The 18,838-nt window shown below is 44.9% G+C and overlaps 1 protein-coding gene across 7 annotated transcripts in view; it reads left to right on the top strand.

Moving 5' to 3' along the window:
* PPFIBP2 (PPFIA binding protein 2) overlaps window positions 1-18,117 on the top strand; it is a 191,428-nt gene extending 173,311 nt beyond the window's left edge. For 6 of the 7 annotated variants that reach the window (XM_040409255.1, XM_040409256.1, XM_040409254.1 and 3 more), the window contains 11 exons: window positions 748-804; window positions 2,314-2,455; window positions 6,782-6,911; window positions 7,005-7,133; window positions 8,046-8,196; window positions 8,289-8,400; window positions 9,797-9,885; window positions 14,034-14,156; window positions 14,233-14,358; window positions 16,045-16,233; window positions 17,560-18,117. In XM_040409255.1, the coding sequence (XP_040265189.1) occupies window positions 748-804; window positions 2,314-2,455; window positions 6,782-6,911; window positions 7,005-7,133; window positions 8,046-8,196; window positions 8,289-8,400; window positions 9,797-9,885; window positions 14,034-14,156; window positions 14,233-14,358; window positions 16,045-16,233; window positions 17,560-17,733 (1,422 nt within the window). In that variant the 3' untranslated portion in view covers window positions 17,734-18,117. The remainder of the gene's footprint in view (window positions 1-747; window positions 805-2,313; window positions 2,456-6,781; window positions 6,912-7,004; window positions 7,134-8,045; window positions 8,197-8,288; window positions 8,401-9,796; window positions 9,886-14,033; window positions 14,157-14,232; window positions 14,359-16,044; window positions 16,234-17,559) is intronic. The other variant, XM_040409257.1, reaches the window with a different exon arrangement.
* The last annotated feature ends 721 nt before the right edge of the window (window positions 18,118-18,838 follow it).

Raw genomic sequence — 18,838 nt, 5'->3', positions numbered from 1 at the left:
CTGAAGATCAGCATGAAGACAGAGCGGAGAGATCTCAAGGGAGTATTTTTCTGCTCTGTCTTTAGGTCCTGCTCTTCAGCCCCAATATTCTTCTCCAGGTCGATCCTGATGGCCTGGCATGTTAGGGATTCTGCTGTGGGACATGTCGCCTTCCCTGACTTGGTTGTTTTAGTAACTACTTGCATTCCCCATGTAATAACAATTCTGGAACATCTATTCTTATGACTCTGCCATTCCTTTAGTACTCCTGCTAGAAGTTTTGAATGAATCGCTAGCAGTTTGCAATGAAGGTCCAGATGGTTGTTACTAGTTAAGGGTGTGTTCCTGCATAGGCTTACACCATCCAATCAGTGCTGCCAGTGTCAGACTTTGCAAGGACACACGCCCAACTGGTAACACCTATCTGGACCTTCATTGAAAAGCTGCTAGCAATTAATTCGTACATTTTAGAAGGAATAATAAAGGAACGGTACAACATAGTCATAAAAATAGAGGCTCCAAAATTGTCATTACATGGGGAATGCAAGTAGTTACTAAAACGGGCATGTCAGGACGGGGGACGGGTTCTCTGTAAGCGCAATAGATGAATGTATATTACTGTTTTCTAGAGCCTAAGGAGTAAAGGGGTTAAATGCCATTGACGTTGGTGCGATCCTTACTCTAACCATTCACTGCGTTGTATTTGCACACAATACTAACCGTTTGGTCTTGTTGTCACTTTTTTCTTCACGTCTTGACACTGTGTAGCATGCTGATGGGGAAATCTCAGAGCCTGTTGTAACAGAACCTGTTGTAACGTCTGAGGTATATTAACTTTCTTACAACTACTCGTCTTATTAATGAAACTTTTGTCTCATGTTTTCTTAGTTTTCAAAAATAACTAATTGTCATCACATTTGCCTGTTTGTGCGGTTGGACACCTTCATCATACTAATAATTCCACCCCTGTTATAATACAGTATAGTCATTTCTACAGCAGGATATGGTCACAACTGGTGTAAAAAGAGGCTGAGGTCTCTTTATGAAATCACAGTCCCTCAGTTCTAAATCCAAGAATCAGCGCTACACCCTAGCCATGGCGAGGCCTACATCTGTGACCATGACAGAACCGGCAACCCCCTATTTGATACAGAGTTTGTCAGTTTTTATGCGATATGAACATGTTGACCTTCTTAGCTTTTATGATCCCCAAACTTAAAGGGAACTTCCAGCAATTTTCTTTTGTCACAAATTAACAGCCTACATGTGACTTTTTAATATATATTAAAAAAAAAAACGACATCTAGAAAACCATCCACCCATTTTTTTTTTTTTTAAGTCACTCCATGTATTCTACTTCCTGTCTCGGCTGTTTAATCGTTTGGACATTTCTGCTAGCCATACACTTCGGACAATGATCGGCCACGGATCAGTCGTCTGTGGGATCGTTCATACTTGCGATCCCACCAGCAACATGCCAGGCTAAATTAACTGACCAGGGAGTCAGTTTAAAAAACAAAACAAAAAAATCACTCCCTGGCCCTTGAGTACAACTGCTTATGATCGGCCAAATTCAGCCAATTAAGCCATAAACATGCATTTTTCCAGCATGGCCGATTATGTTTTCGACAGAAAAGATTCTGCCGTCAACCCTCATGTTTTTTTAAACGACAGTTACCTGAAATTGGCCATTCCGGACAATTTTTATCTCATGTATGGTCAGCATTAGCACGGCAGATGGTCTTGCTTAAACCCTTTGTCAGACCATCACTGCGGCCAGAGAAAGTCCTCCCCCCATATAGTGACTCAACAAAAGCATCAGAACATAACACAGATATGGACATCTGTTTTGCCAGGAGGCGTTACTTTCCAACTGACCTCTTTTCCCGTCCCCACGTCTTCCTTAGCTGGTGTCCCCAACTTCCAAGATTGGGCCAATGTATTGCAAGGCTACCAAACTATATGCCTTCTGCAGGTATAGTTGTAAGTCAGACCATACCTCCTGACCAGAAACTGGAGACTCTTGGTAAGGAAGATAAGGATGGTCAGTTTGTCTCCAACCAAAACTGAGTTGTTGTTTTTTAAACGGGTTAGCTTTAAGGCTATCTGGTACCATCTCTGTTGACTAGCAGGTTCTGTGTACCAACCAAGTAACCAGGTCAGTGCTCTTTTGGCAGCAGACCTGCCTGGGACAAGACTTGTCTTTTTAGACTTTTCTGATTATCTGCCATTATTATTAGAAATGTAATTCTTGAAACTGCATTGTCATAGATTGTTCTGTACATGATCTAACCAAATCGTCTTCTAAATGACCTCTACATTTGTCCATGGCAGAGTAAAGCAGATCCTAGGTACCAGACTTTACCGGGAAAACTGTCTCGCGCCACTCCAAATGGGTCACATGATGCCTACAGAAAACCTGCTTCCCAGAATGCTTTGCACATAAACAGCGAAGTGAATGGAATTCAGAGCTTGTGTAAGTGATGGCCTTCAATATGTAATCTTTGCTATATTATCTGTAAGACTGACCAGGTTTTATCATCCGGCACCATGTAAAGTTCCATCTCTTCAGGTACCTATAAATCCATTCCAACTGATTATGGATAATTGTCGTGTCCAATGATGATCCTTATAGAACCCAATCTAGATGGCTGTTATGGGGGTAGGGAAGCTTACTGCTGCTTGGTCACACTTGGTCTAAAGGTCCCTCTTAAAGATGTCCTGTGTTGCAGTACAAGTGGTCAAGGAGATCCTTTGGTAGGCTACACTGCTCATGAGGATATAGAAACCTGAGAAGGCCAACCTGTTCTTGGGCTCCATAGAGGACAATTCTACAGCAGTATGGTTCCAACTTGCCATTAACCTAAGGAGCGTCTTGCTGATCTTTTTAGATCTTCACACGTCTGTGGAGATCTGGATGTAGCACCTCTTAGCTTTACTTTCTCTTTCTGGTTGCATAGGGAGAGTTATTCCAGGTCCAATGCTGGAGGTTGCTGGTAAATATATTATTATTATTTTTTTTTTTTTTTTAAGGATCAGAAAGGTGTTTAATCAATTTCTTCTTCCACTCTAATTATATAAATGTGCTCCTCTGATAAACTAGGGCAATAAATAATAGCATCTTCAGGTCATTTACAGTTTCTTATTGCTAGACTTGAGAAAGCCCATAATCCATATCTTTCAGCTTTATTTCCCCAGATTCCATCTTCCTTCAGATTATGAAATGTAACATATTTTTTTTTTTATTATTTTTTTTATTTTTTTTTTATTGGGTCTTGCGGGTTGATTTGAAGATATCAACAGAAGTGTTAGTGCCCCAGTAATAGGTATTGTACCACTGCATGCGCGTGAGATATTTCCTACCTCAAGGGGCATCATTGGTTTTCATAGATGCAAACTTCAGTAGAGTGTTCTCTGAGGCTGGCCATACACATCTGGATATCTACCAACCCCTGCATGTGTCCTGGGTAGGGAGTTCGCCTATCCTTATCTTCCCCAACATGCTGGGGAAGAGTCGGGAGTAGCCCCCCACCACCCCGCCGTCCACATTAAATTGGTGGTTTGCTCGAAATTTATCTAATGTGTATGGCCAGGTTAAATTTTAAACATGTGCTTTTAAAGCCGAGTATCATTTATATTTACAACTGGTTGGTTTTGTTATGGATAGGTTCAACTAGTGGCTCTTGGACTGGAGTGCCTTGGGCCCACCAGAGGCAATGTTTCTGCGAGCCTACCCTGCATGTGTACAGAACCTGCACATCCATTTTTAATTGCATGGTTGTTCTCTTTGTACACATAAAACATATCATCTATAGGGTCTAATAGGTCATAGTAAAAGGTGATGGCCTTCAGGTCAACTCCAAATGGGGTTGTCTTCTGGTGGACTTTAATTCAATTGTTGCATCAGATCTTCTGGTACTATAGAGGGCCAGTCGGACCCCAGCGAGTAGACCCTACTCATCTGAAACTCTCCTAGCCATTTCACTAATATGGGATTTTGGCTACAATGATGAAGTCTTAGGACTAGACCTTCTATGCCGTGTGAGCATGCTTCGTTATAAACAATTTTGCAATTAATTGTGGATTTTAAAAGGGCAATGTGCATGGATATCTGCTCGGTGTGCATTGGTGGGCATGGGAACCTGTGAAATATATTGCAAATGGTACTTGTACAGCTCAGAGTCCTTGAGAATGGATGAGGGGGGGGGGGGTCTAAAAGATTGTCTAATATATAGGATCCTAGTGTTTATTCTCAGGAGATAAGACCATAAGACCACCCCTGCCCCTTACTTTAAGAAGGTGGGCACAATAAATGATAACAATTTGCTTTACCCACATCAAGCCATGCTAGACTTCAGACGTTTCCAGAGCTGCATTCACAATTCTGCTAGTTGACATTGGAAACGGTCTACAAGCATGTTGACAGATACACCCCTAACAGCTTAGGCCTGTTTCACACTTGCGTTGTTAATTCCGTTATTGAGATCCAACAGAATCTTAATACCGGAATTACACGGACTTGTTTTGATTTGGCAGATCAGCATGCATCTGTTCCGTTAGGATGCAGTTGTGTGAAACCAAAAGGGAACAAACTGGATCCGTCACAAAATACATTGAAATTCAATGGGTGACAGATCCGTGGTTTTTTTTTTGTTGTGGTTTTTTAGGATCCTAAAAAAGCGGATCAGTCACCATTGACATAAATAGTTTTTGGTGACTGATCCGGTTTGTTCCGTTTCTATGACCGGACACAAAACCACAGCTTGCCTCCTGAAGGGATCTCTTTCCATTCAGAATGCGTGAGGACTAAACCGAAAAGTTTGTTTATGGTTTTGAGATCCTCTGCCGGATCTCCATACTGGAAAACAACAACGCAAGTGCGAAACGGGCCTTAGTTGAGCTCCTGTGAGCGATGGCAAAGAAATTTTTAACATTAGATTACTGTACACCGCCTGGTATAAAAATGACACTTCCCAGAGTGCAGATCACTAAAACAAACTCTCTATAGACATCAATCCAGCAAGGAAAGATGTTGGATTTCAGCTCTGAAGCCTGAAGAATTGTGATTATACAGGACAGGATCAGTGCAACAACATAAGTCATGCATTTTTTTCGCAGAGTCATTAACTTTTTATCTAGAATATTCATAAAACAATTCTTTGCATGCCCCAGTGTGAACAGGCTCATGCCCCCGTTTTTATATAGTGCCATATGTAGCCCCCCGTGACCTCATTGACTAGCTACATTTCTAGTACTCCCATCTAATGGGAGAATACATGAAAGATATATGCAAGTAGCCACAAGACATAGACATACATGTCTGTTACCAGATGGTTGGGGACCGCACAGAATGGTATCGAGGGCCGGCTGTGGCCCCCGGGCCGCAGGTTGTGCACCCCTGCTTTAGAGGAAGTTTTCACCCCCAGTAGAAGAGGAGATAATCCCAAATAAGAATGGGCCCCCCCTTGCCCTGGGCCCCCTAGCAGTCGCATGGTCTGCCGCTATGGTAGCTACGCCTCGGGTTACTATTATATTATACATGTTAGATTACTATTATATACTAGTACACATGTCGAATTTTTCCGCTGCAGAATTTTCGGCAAAAAATGAATTTTACAATGGATTTTGCAGTAGATTTTATACTTTTTCATTGTAAAATCCTGTAAAGAGAAAAAAAATCCAGATGTTGTCTGTAACATACAGAGTTCTCTGTGGGGAGAGGAGTAAGCCACTGCCAGGTGCTTCTGGTGGCAGAACAGAGGATCAGGCATGTTAAAATTCAATCTACCTGATCCTTTTTTTTTTCTCCTGACATCATCATCATCATCTCTCGGGTGAGATTTCGAGGTTCCTAATACACATAAGATAGTCAGCTACTCCCACCGCCTTTACTTAAAGCGCACCTGTCAGAAAAACCTATTATACGAGGCATACTGTCTGGTGGGGTTGATCCTGCTGATTAATAGGATACCTGTCTTGTGAAAATTGGTTGCAGCGTTTCCAAGAAAAAAAAAAATTATCCAGTTAGTTTTGGTAGGCTACCATAGTTATCCACTATGCAAATGAAGGCTTCAGTGCACTGGAAAACAGTGGTGCACCGAGTGGCTAGGCCCCCTCCCTTCAGTGCAGTTAATTTTCGCACGATATGTATCGGCTTAATCAGCAGGATCAACCCCACCAGGCAGTATACCTGGCTTAATAGGATTGATCCTGTTGACAGTTGCTCTTTATCCAAATACTGCTGCTCGTGTCAGACTAGGCAGGGACACACACCCAAGTAATAACACCCAATTGGACCTTCATTGCAAACGGCTAGTAATTCATTCTTAATTTCTAGCAGGAATAATAGAGGAACTGCACAACATAGAGTCCTAACAATAGATGTTATTACATGGAGGATGCAATTAGTTACTAAAACGGACACGTCAGGAGAGGGGACAAGGCCTAAATGTTATAGCTGCCTCCAGGGGCGTACTATGCCGCCATATAGTGTTGTTCTTGGCACAGTATGGCGCTCATCACTGGGCAGACTGAGGTTCAGCGACTTGAGCATGCAATTTTGAATACAAAGGACTAATGCAAAATCTTATACCACTCAATATCTGTAACTACAGACAGTAGTGCCATATACTCCCATCTAATGGCGGCATGCTCGGGTCCGGGTCCTTCTTGGTGCTGGACTGTATGATCGACATGCACGAGCTGCCATTAGCCTGTTCCTCCTATAGGACCATCCACTTCATAGGGGGACTATATGTAACCTCGTATAACATACATTGTAACCATGTACTTCCTCATACAGGTGAAACGGAAAACAACCTGGACATCACCTTTAATGACCTGTCTTCTGGGGGAAGTGAATCCGGCCCACAGTCACCGCTGTCTCCCGAGGGCAAGAAGAGCCCAAAAGGCATCAAAAAGTTTTGGGGAAAGTAAGGTCCCATTTCTATTTTGTGCTGTGCATCTATAGACACAGGTTACAGGCTATAGTAAGATATGTCGTGTTCATGTCTTCTCCATTGCAGATTAAGGAGAACGCCCTCAGGAAACTTCCATACAGATGAATTAGGATTGTCTGAATTCAAAAGAGGGGGAATGAGAGCTACAGCAGGACCGAGGCTCTCGAGAACCAATGATCCCCGCAGCAAAAATAGGTAATCTGTATGTTGTATACTTTGGAGGGTCGCCTAAGCTGATCAAAGCATGTCACAGTGCTTGGACCCCCACCAGTGGATGGGCAAACCTGACCAGCAAGTGTTTAGTTAACCTACAGCACCCCCACAGGAGAAATAAAGCATTACAATCTTCCCTCTGAAATCAGTGGGATGTCCATGTAATGCACGGACATATTGGGTCCTCCAAAGCGCGTGACTCGTTTTAGCCACTTTGGCCAAGTAGAAAGAAGTAAATGGAAACTGTATACATTCCTAGATCTATGAAGCAACTGTTCCACTTTTTCCGACGTTGGACAAAGTGGGTGAGGTGGAGGGCAATTTTTTTTTTTTTTTTTTTAATCAAAATTTCACATTCTTAATAAATAAATAAAAAACTAAACAAAATTTGTCATAAATATGGATAGGAGTGATCGCAGTGATGGCCTAGTGGGAAACTGGGTGCGGCAGGCGGACCCCTGGTTGCCTACAGGCTTTGCTAACCTAGTTGTCCCTGTGAAGAGGACACCCCCTTTTAGGTTCTCAGTAGTGTTGAGCTTCTTCAATCCGAATTTCAGGGAAAATCCAATTCGCTGCAAAACCGAATTTCCTTGTGCTTCGATTTTCCCTGAACAGCAGTAAAAAATAAAATCATCCGTTTGAGAGCGAAGAACTGGACGCCGCCGTCTTGATTGAAAATCTCGCATGAAATCCAGTGCACGGTGACGTATGATGTCACCGCTGGCCGCGTAAGATCTCGCACTAGATCTTCAATCAAGATGGCAGCGGCCGACTCTTCGCGCTCAAATGGATGAGGCAAGGGCTCTGGCCAGTCTACGATGCAGAACGCCTATTATCTGAAAAAGATGCATTCCAGTGATATTGTACGTTACGCTTTCTTTTTTTTTCTTGCAGTGATTATAACGCCCCTTTTGCTCAGTGGAGTAACGAGCAGGTCTGTAACTGGTTGGAGGACTTTGGCTTGGGACAATACGTCATCTTTGCCCGGCAGTGGGTGACCTCGGGTCAAACCTTGCTAACGGCCACACCTCAGAGCCTGGAGAAGGTGAGATATCATCGTGGCACCCCAGGGTTGGCTCGGGCTATCCTAGACCCAAAAAACTGAATTTTTTATTTTTTTTTTGCCCTAAAATAAAGGAACTTGGCATAAAACATCCACTGCACAGAAAGAAGTTGCAGCTGGCCATCAGCGCCATCAGCTCCAAAAAAGATGAAAAATCGGGGCAGCTAGATCACATGTGGGTGACACGTAAGTGTATTTAGCTTTCTAGATATAAAGGGCGTAAAAAACCGTTGCAATTATTTTTGCTATTGGTCTCCTACTGTTTTTGGCATTATGCTCTAATGCAGGCCTTAGCTTTTATACATCTTTCCATCAAGTCGTATCTCATGGAAGGGATTATGACTGCAGGATTGGACCAGACAAGGTTTGTAGTCTGTAGTCATGACTACACATAGGTCTGCGTAGGTGCTGTGGCTACAAAACGGTAGGAAATTTCTAATGTGAACTGTTAAAAAAAAATATATAAATTGGTTGCAACTACTTTTCCAGCAAATTCCTAATCTGCATGCTTGATACTTCTTAAAGGGGATGTGTCACCCCTTTAAAAAAAAAAGTGGTGGTGGGGGGTCCGTCTGTTATTACCAAGGGAAGCCACAGGCAGCCACACATTTCCAGCAGCGGACACGGCAGGGGAAATGTAGCATTACATGGAGACTAGAGATGAGCCAACTTCATATTTTGAAATTCGTTCACACTTCGTTTACTGGTAAAAGCAGAATTGCGTTATGGATTCCGTTACAGCGGACCAAAACGCAATTCTATGACTGAGTGCCTTTGGAAAAATTTAGTTATTCATTCTGCCATAATAGAAGTCTATGCGCTGCAAAACGGATCCGTCCTGTTTCTGTTATGCAGGGGAGTAGTCCTCTCCTGATCCGGAGTCCTCCCCTGCATAACGGAAACTGGGCGGATCCGTTTTGCAGCGCATAGACTTCTATTATAGAATGTGTCGGCAGATAAGAACCATTTGGCCCATCTAGTCTGCCCAATTAAGGCGGAATGAATAAAGTTGTGACGTGGTCTCGTGTAAACTAATAAGACCGCACTGTTTAGTTGCTCTGCATTGTCAATGGCCACGTGGTATTGTGGGTGCCGCTCGGCCATTAACCATGCAGAACGACTAAACCGTGCGGTCTCATTGGTTTAACTGTACTCCACCACGACACGACCGCGCTACGTGGTCAGACCCATACAGAGCAGATCACCGTCCTGACGCAAAGACGTGCCATCCCCAAACGGGGACCTCCTCGCTCGGCCTGAATAGCGATATGGCTAGAGGTTGTTAAATTGCGTATATCCACATATAGTGGATGAATTAAAAGCGGACTACAGACTGCCGGCCTCAGATGACAGGCTGCAGAAAGCTGTTAGAGCTCCACCTAGAGGCTGCTATAAGATCAGCATAGTCCTTAATACCAATGCTTTGGGTAGCTGTGGGCATTGCCTTCCTGACCATACCTGATCACTGGATGCACGTATATGTCAGGGATTTGCTGTACAGGCAGTTTCCTAATGACATGAAAGGCGGAGTGCCACTTTACAAATGGTTATTCTCCAGTCTAACACAGTCCCTTCTTATTAGGATGGCTAGACGACATCGGCCTGCCGCAGTACAAGGACCAGTTCCACGAAGCCCGTGTTGATGGGAGAATGCTTCAATACTTAACTGTGGTAAGAAGTCCTGGGGAACCTTTGACCTTATTTTTGCAGGGGACCTCAGCGGGGGTCAGTAGATTGGACATGCTCCCATGCTGGCCGCCTCTGAACCCTGCTTACTCTAAAGTGTAGCTTTTCCTTTAATGCATCGGTAAGAATGAGTTTGGCAATTGCCCAGATAGCAATTCCCTAATTTAGTATTATTTTCTTGATAGTGCTGCTCAGCCGACATGGCCTGGGCCCCGGATCAAGTTACCAGGGAGATTGCAGATACACCCTGACAGAGCGCCCACCCATAGTCAATATGCTGCAGAATCGCATGCAGAAGGTTTGCAGTATTTACTGCAGCATCAATGTTTTTAAAAATGTCATGCACAAGCAGTGGAAAATTAGCGTCGTGGTATCCGCTCTTAGCTTGACCTGCAGTGCGTGTTTTGAATCTGCAGCATGTCCGTTTAAACTGAAGATCTCCAGCCCGGATTCACCCTTTGCAATGCACAGAGTGAAATCTGTTGCCGCAGTATGAAGTCTGTACCGCTATGTCGGACGCAGAAAATCTGCAGCAGAACCGTCCCATGTGGCTGCAAAAGGAAGCAATTCCAATAAAGAAAATACCAAAAGCTCTTTAACTTTATCAGTTCATCACCTCTTTCAAGATCTCTGCTTGCTGTTAGTGTGAGATTGCAACTGGAAAAATACTGACAGGCTAAACATTGGTGACCCCTGCTGGAACCTGGGCTTTTAAATGGAGCACAGCGACCCCTGGTGGAACCTAGGCTTTTAGATGGAGCACAGCGACCCCTGCTGGAACCTGGGCTTTTAGATGGAGCACAGCGACCCCTGCTGGAACCTGGGCTTTTAGATGGAGCACAGCGACCCCTGCTGGAACCTGGGCTTTTAAATGGAGCACAGCGACCCCTGCTGGAACCTAGGCTTTTAGATGGAGCACAGCGACCCCTGCTGGAACCTGGTCACCACTTTCAAGATCTCTGCTTGCTGTTAGTGTGAGATTGCAACTGGAAAAACACCGACAGGCTAAACATTGGTGATCCCAGGAACACAGTGACCCCTGCTGGAACCTAGGCTTTTAGATGGAGCACAGCGACCCCTGCTGGAACCCAGGTTTTTAGATGGAGCACAGTGGGGCAGACTTACTAAGACCAGATTTTTATGGCGGTCTTAGTTGCCCCCTTGCGCTACCATTAGATTAATCTCATGTGCATGGTCATAAATGAGGTGCCTCTGTGGTAGTCCTTGTGCCTGGCGTAAAAACGACGGCAGGCATAGTTTTTCGCTAACCTTTACACCTGTTTCCAAGGCCTGTTAAAAAAGGGGGACTTGCAACTATTTTACTTCTAAAATAGTCGTAAGTCCCTTAGTAAATGTGCCCCAGTGACTTCTGCTGGAACCTAGGCTTTTAGGTGGAGCACAGTGACCCCTGCTGGCCATATTTAGGATTGCATTACAACTCTTGTTTTCTTCATAACTCCTTTTGCTAAATTTTTTTTTTTTTTATTCAACAAAAGTAGCAGAAATTCCTAATGCGGCTGCCTATCCACTAACCAGGTAGTTAGTTCTCCAGCTAGTTGCAAAACCACAACTCTCAGCATTCACGACAGCCTGCGGCCGATTGCGCTGTACCGTTTGCACCATGTGAAGGTCTCTTATTGCAGTGTAAATATTTTGCCTGGCAACGTGAACAGTAACTGGGATACGGAGCCATAGGCAAAATGTGATCCTTTCCTCAGGGGGTCCAGAAACAGGTGCTCCAACGAGGCCCATAAAGAGCCAATCCGGGAGCGGAGGAAGCAAAGGCTTAGAGCGTCGGTGCTAAAAAAGGGATGTGGTAATCCAGCCGCCGGCCTGGGAGAGGGGAGAAAATGTGCAGCAGGAAGTGAGAACCCTTCCCTGAGCGCTCGGAGAACAAACATTACTATGTGCCAATAAGATTTAAAGGGAAATCGCCCCATTTTTTATGGAATATCGCGGTAAATTTGTGCAATGAAAAGTTGTACAATTTTATAATATACTTTCTGTATCGATTCCTCAAGCATTTTAAGATCTCTGCTTGCTGTCATTCAATAGGAACTTTTATTGTTTACTTGCAGGGGTTAATTCTGTCCTGGTCATGTGAGGGACACACAGATGCAGGGCTCCTTTCCAGTACAGTTATCAGAGATGGGTCTTGTAAGAAGCCCTCACATGACCGGCACAGAATTTTAACCCCTGGAAGCAAACCTTGGAGATTGAAGGACAGCAAGCAGAGATCCTGAAAGCCTTGAGAAGTTCAAGCAGAAAGTGTTTTGCAGCACTGTATAATTATGTTCTACAGATAATAGTCCCCTGACATTTTGAATATCTGTGCTTGCTGTCAGTCAATGAAACCGAAGGCTCCATTCATACGTCCGCATCCGTTCCACAATTTTGCGGAACGGGTGCGGACCCATTCATTCTCTATGGGGAAAGAAAAGATGCGGAGATCACAGTGTGCTATCCGCATTTCCATGCCGCGGCCCCGAACTTCCAGGGCCGCAGCTCCGCAAAAAATAGAACCTGCCCTATTCTTGTCCGCAGTTCTATGGGGGGGGGTGCCAGCCGGGTGTATTACGTGTGAATGGACCATAAAATGGGTTCTCTCACTTCAGTAAGTGGCATTTATCATGTAGAGAAAGTTAATACAAGACACTTACTAATGTATTGGGATTGTCCATATTGCTTCCTTTGCTGGCTGGATTCATTTTTCCATCACATTTATACACTGCTCATTTCCATGGTTACGACCACCCTGCAATCCAGCAGTGGTCGTGCTTGCACACTATGGTAAAAAGCGCCGGCCTCTCTGATGGCCCGGGACAGCGGGAGCGCACATAGGCCGACACTTTTTTTTCCTATAGTGTGCAAGCGCGACCACCGATGCGGGATTGCAGGGTGGTCGTAACCATGGAAACGAGCAGTGTATAATGTGATGGAGAAATAATAAATGGAGGCAATATGGAAAATCGCAATACATTAGGAAGTGCCTTGTGTAGGGGGTTAATATATTTTATAGGCACTGTGCACACAGAATACCTTCTCTAGGTATACCTCTGCCCGCACATACTTTAGGTGTAATCCCCCTTTAAGTGGAGACTGACTTTTAATTAGGAGCGGTGACAGCTGTGGGGTGTCCCATGTATAGGTCCCGCTGACCCCTCCTCCTGCGCTACTGTCTCTGGAAGGCTAATTACCGTTTTTAACCCATGTAACTGTGCATGGCGGACATTTTTTAACAATTTTTTTGAGGGGCATTAACAGGCCATAGGGTCAGTTAACATGGGTTACGGATAAAATTAATCTTTTTCTAGCGTATTTTCACAGATCCGTACAAACGTGTGAAATGCGGCCTCCCCTGTGAGCGATGTGTCGCACTCTTCCTCCCCTGTGAGCGATGTGTCGCACTCTTCCTCCACTTTTTTTTTGGCTTTGGCACACTTTGATACGGCACCATAATGAATAAAACTATCATGAGACCCGCTATTTGGGGTCCCGGCTGTCCTCAGCCTCTTCTTCATGGAGGCCTAGACCTAGAAGCAGCGCACCGCCAACCAAACCTAAAGCTCCCAGTCCCCATTGCAAAAAAAAAATTTGGGAAAAAGGCCCATCGCCTACTATGTGACAATGACGGGCATCTCATGTGGCAGAGGGGCCTTTCGGACCCCTTGAGCACCGAGGTCGGGTTGTGCTTCCTACTATGGCTACGCGCCCAAACCTTCTACTAAATGTGTGCGACGCCACGTCTTAAAAAGAGCATCCAGATTTAGTTGTTAAAACGGACAAAATGGCAAACTCCTCTCTGCTACATTGTTATGTAAGCAACCTCGGTGTGCAACTATACTTGTAAGAAAACTTTACAGTAAAACTTTCTATATCTTTGGTGCACTTTTCTGGGACAGAGTGCACTTAGCCCCCTGCTTCCCTTGACACCACCATAAATTAGAACACTGACTGCCTGCAGCTGCCTCATATAATCCTTAGCAAACTCCCCCTAGTGGCCGCTACCTGTAGCTGCAAGACTTGCATGCTCAGCCAGTTTTTGAGGAGACTGCAGTGTAAGCGCAGACGGTTTAATGTTTGCTCTGATCTATTCATCTCATGTGATCTGAACTCTCTTCTTTTTTTTTCAGAATGATCTCCTGTTCCTGAAGGTCACGAGTCAGCTGCACCATCTCAGTATTAAATGTGCCATCCATGTACTACATGCAAACAAGTTCAACGCCAACTGCCTGCGCAGGAGACCCGCCGACGAGGTAAGTCATTACAAGTAAAGCGTGATCTATACATTGACCGTTAGTGATGGTGTACCTAATCTGTTCTTCCTGATAGAATAACATCTCCCCATCAGAAGTGGTGCAGTGGTCCAACCACCGAGTCATGGAGTGGCTGAGATCTGCAGATCTGGCCGAATACGCGCCGAATCTGCGCGGAAGTGGAGTTCACGGCGGCCTTATTGTAAGACATGCATATTATCATCATATATTCCTAAACAATGGTGGAAGAGCAGGCGAATTCTATGTGCCCAGGGTGTCCCTGTTTGCCATAACGCTGTTATCTTCAGTCACCACTAGAGGGAGTTGCTGCATACAGATGTATACAGCTCCCATTCAGTTTAAAGGAGTTATGCCATGATTAATGTAAAAAAAATCATCCTATACATGACAATCTTTAGGGCTCTTTCACACCTGCGTTCTTTTCTTCCGGCATAGAGTTCCGTCGTCGGGGCTCTATGCCGGAAGAATCCTGATCAGGATTATCCTAATGCATTCTGAATGGAGAGTAATCCGTTCAGGATGCATCAGGATGTCTTCAGTTCCGGTACGGAACGTTTGTTGGCCGGAGAAAATACCGCAGCATGCTGCGCTTTTTGCTCCGGCCAAAAATCCGGAACACTTGCCGCAAGGCCGGATCCGGAATTAATGCCCATTGGAAGGCATTGATCCGGATCCGGCCTTAAGCTAAACGTCGTTTCGGCGCATTGCCGGAGCCGACATTTAGCTTTTTCAGAGTGGTTACCATGGCTGCCGGGACGCTAAAGTCCTGACAGCCATGGTAAGTGTAGTGGGGAGCGGGGGAGCAGTGTACTTACCGTCCGTGCGGCTCCCGGGGCGCTCCAGAGTGACGTCAGGGCGCCCCAAGCGCATGGATCACGTGATCCATGCGCTTGGGGCGCTCTGACGTCATTCTGGAGCGCCCCGGGAGCCGCACGGACTGTAAGTATACCGCTCCCCCGCTCCCCGCTCCTACTATGGCAACCAGGACCTTAATAGCGTCCTGGGTGCCATAGTAACACTGAAAGCATTTGGAAGACGGTTCCGTCTTCAAATGCTTTCAGTACACTTGCGTTTTTCCGGATCCGGCAGGCACCTCCGGCAACGGAAGTGCATGCCGGATCCCAACAACGCAAGTGTGAAAGAGGCCTAACAAAGCTGGAACCGGCCCTGTACCTCGCATGGATCCAGAGATCTCCCCATTCATTGCCCTTCTAGATTTATTTCAAGCTGGCATCACAGGGAGGGGGTGCGTCCTTTCTGCTGCAGCTGGTGAAAGTGAGCATTTGCGTCCACCTCAGTGAGCAGGACAGAGAAATTGGAAAACGAGCAAACAGCAGGTGGCGCCATACAGATAGATTTCATTGAATAACTCTAGCCTCTAGAGAAGTATATTACAAAAAATTTTAAAAATCCCCATCCCTAAAAAATATTAAAAATAAACTGAAATGACGGTTACAATTTTAACTTGAGCACATGTGACCACCTGAGTGGAATAGAACAAACACCAGGTGGCGCTATACAGATAGACTGAATAACTCAGCGGCTATACAAAATTTTTTATTACATGCAATGACGAAAATATTAAGATCCAGGAGCTGGTTGGAAATATGTAGAATATTTCCAACCTTTTAATACTGGTGGTTTTAAATCCAGTTAGCTCCCTCTAGTGGTGGCTGCATGCAGGCAGAAAGAAATATTTCAGAGCTCCCGTGCTCTGTCTGTGTAATTCTCATGCCCCATGCTCATTAGAATGAAGGGTGCTATAAGCCCCATCTGAAGATATTGTGCTGCAGAGCGTGTCCTTGTAGGAGAACCTACCTGTGATTTTGGGAGCCTCTTTGTTATGGATATGTCTTTGTTTGAACAGATCCTTGAACCGCGGTTTAACTCCGATACCCTCGCCATGCTCTTAAACATTCCACCCCAGAAGACCCTACTGAGGAGACATTTAGCTACAAACTTCAGCCTGCTGATTGGTCCAGAAGCTCAACAGGAGAAACGGGAGATTATGGACTCTACCACTTACACAGCCCTGTCTACCACTGCCAAAGTCCGGGTATGTCCACGAATGCTCCTATTGGGGGGGGGGGGGGGGGGGGGGGGAGGGTAGTTGGCTTGCAGAACCCCAGATCTTGTTGAAAGTTGATTGAAAATGTCAGTGCATGGAAACATTCTTGGTTGCAACAGAGGCTACTGAAAGGGGTTATCCCATAAATCATTTTGATAGCAAAAGTTGTTTTTAGTGTACAAAAAATTCATTTTTCATCATTTTCTGCATCTATGTTGTCCCCTTTGTGCTGCTGGGGTTTAGCTCTTGACAGAATCCATCTCCTTCTCCCTCTGGCAGCTGACAATATAATCCCTTCTTGCTTTCCAGTGCAGAAGGAGTCTTCTCGGGAGACCAAAACAACGGCTGTGCGGATGAGGCCTTAGTCACATTGAATAGCCGATTCATTTATAGCAATCTGTTTTCTGCGGTTTTACATAGGACTGCAGAACTAGATATTATTTGATGAGGAGCAGTGTCTAGATTTTTGGCTAATTTTTCTGGACCAGAGAAAAGATCCTGTTCCATCCTGCACAATAGCATCCTTTCATTCATAGGGTATACAACAACACTTACACATTGCCACTATATTTCCTATAAGGACTAGAAGTCCAGGAGGCGGAGCTATCAGTGATTGACAGCTCTCTCTGTATACAGAGTCCTAGAGGGAAGGCTGTCAATCACTGATAGCTCCGCCTCCTGGACTTCAAAGCCCAGAATGAGCAGGAATGTAAATGAATAAAAAAAACAAGATCTACTGAATCTTTTCCCATAAAAGATTTAAAGTGGTTTTCCATTTTAAAAGTTATTCACCAAAGATTTGCGAGACTTTGCGAAAAACTGACCGCCTCATTGGAGGCCGTACGTTTTAATGCTGTACGGAGACGGTTCTCCGTGCAGCATTAATCCGAAGTTTTAAGCAAAGCGACTTTGGGTCTAGAATCCGAAGCTCGCTTTGCTCATCACATCTGACCCTGACTTCTCCTAAAGTCAATCGAAGTACAGAGGGGGCGGCAGTTGCAGAGAGAGCAGAGCCTCTAGGTGTAATGGCAACGCCCCCGTTGCTCCTAGAGGCTCATTTGTATATAGTAAAACATCATTATTTCTCAGCAATGCGGCCACATATGAACATGGGACCAACACAGATGTCTTCAGCTGCCGAGCGCACATGTAACGGGTCAGCCAGTGTCATTGGATAAGATTTTAAAGGGCATCTGTCAGCAGTTTTGTACCTCTTTGCTGCTGCTGCTGTAAACACTATGGATTTCATGCCCGTAATCCCGCGGTGGAAAATCCCTCCTGAATCCCCCTTCCTCCTCCTTTTTGTTATTGCAGCCAAAGAAACTCGGACTCTCTCACTTTGGTAACCTGCGCAAGAAGAAGCTGGACGACTCCACAGACTACGTATGTCCTGTGGACGCCAGCCCCCCGAAGAGCGACTTCAAGACCCCCAACAACAGTTCCATCAAAGAGGCAGACAAACTGGACCAGGTGGGCAGACTAATCTGAGGGCATCTGCACCTTCCTCACCCCTCATTGTCGTCTGTGTGTCTAACCACGCATCGCCTCGTACCCTGTCACTACCAGCATGGCGTCACCCAGGACACAGACTCTGCCCTCTAACCTCTATCTGTATTACCAAGCATGGCCTGGACCGGGAGTTGCCTGTAATCACTGACACTTTACAGATTTTATACAGAATTTTAATTTATCCAGAAATATTTAACTAGAGATAAGATTATACATGGTGTAAATACTCGCTGCACAGAGCTTCTATTTTTTTGTGCTATATAATGTAAGGAAATGAGCGTCCGTGTAAGAATGTTACGTTGTGAGGAGGACTGACCCCCCCCAACCGATCAGATCTGAGAAAATAAATGAACCTAATTATTACTTTGTGGACGTTCATCTCATCAGAAAGGTTATTTTCTTATCAATGCCATTTGTGAGACTGGTATGTACATATGCATCCACTAGGGGGAGCTCACTAGTTCGGTGGGAGCTGCCTAAATCTCAATGCAGTGAGCTCCCTCTAGTGGTAGCTGCAGGCAGATTCAATTTTCAAGATTTTGAGCTCCGAAGAATTGTGAGCATATTAAGATTAAATATGAAGATGCTCTTTGTAGCCGCTCTCCACCCTAGTTAAGAAACGAGGGTAACGGCTCTATTAACTTAGAATTTCCAAATATAGTCTTGAAAATGGGTATTTATAAACCAGACAACCCCTTTAAACGGACCTTTGGCCAAATGAATGTATAAAATGATAGGTCCAACTTCAAAATGCATATGAAATGACTATTACAAACACGTCTGCTTCCCCCCCCCCCCAGAAACGGCTACAGTTGTGTGTGGTACTGCAGCTCATCCTTGTGTACTTCAGTGGAGCTGAGCTGCAGTACCACAGGCAAACTGTGGACAGGTGTCGTGCTGTTTTCTAAATAAAGCAGCCACGTTTTTTCTAATCTCAACAACTGTTTTTAACCCTTTGTAGGATGAGATATTAATCCTACTCTTGTCCATGGGATGTGTATAGTATTGCAATACCAAACAAAACCTTGGAAAAGAGTGTCTCTGTTTCTGGGGGGAAATGCCCCTTTTTGGAATTCTTGTGTAA

The sequence above is a fragment of the Bufo bufo genome, chromosome 10 (assembly GCF_905171765.1).
Source record: "Bufo bufo chromosome 10, aBufBuf1.1, whole genome shotgun sequence".
Lineage (NCBI taxonomy): Eukaryota > Metazoa > Chordata > Amphibia > Anura > Bufonidae > Bufo > Bufo bufo.
The sequence above is the reverse complement of the archived record's forward strand: the minus strand, read 5'-3'. Positions and strand labels throughout refer to the sequence as shown.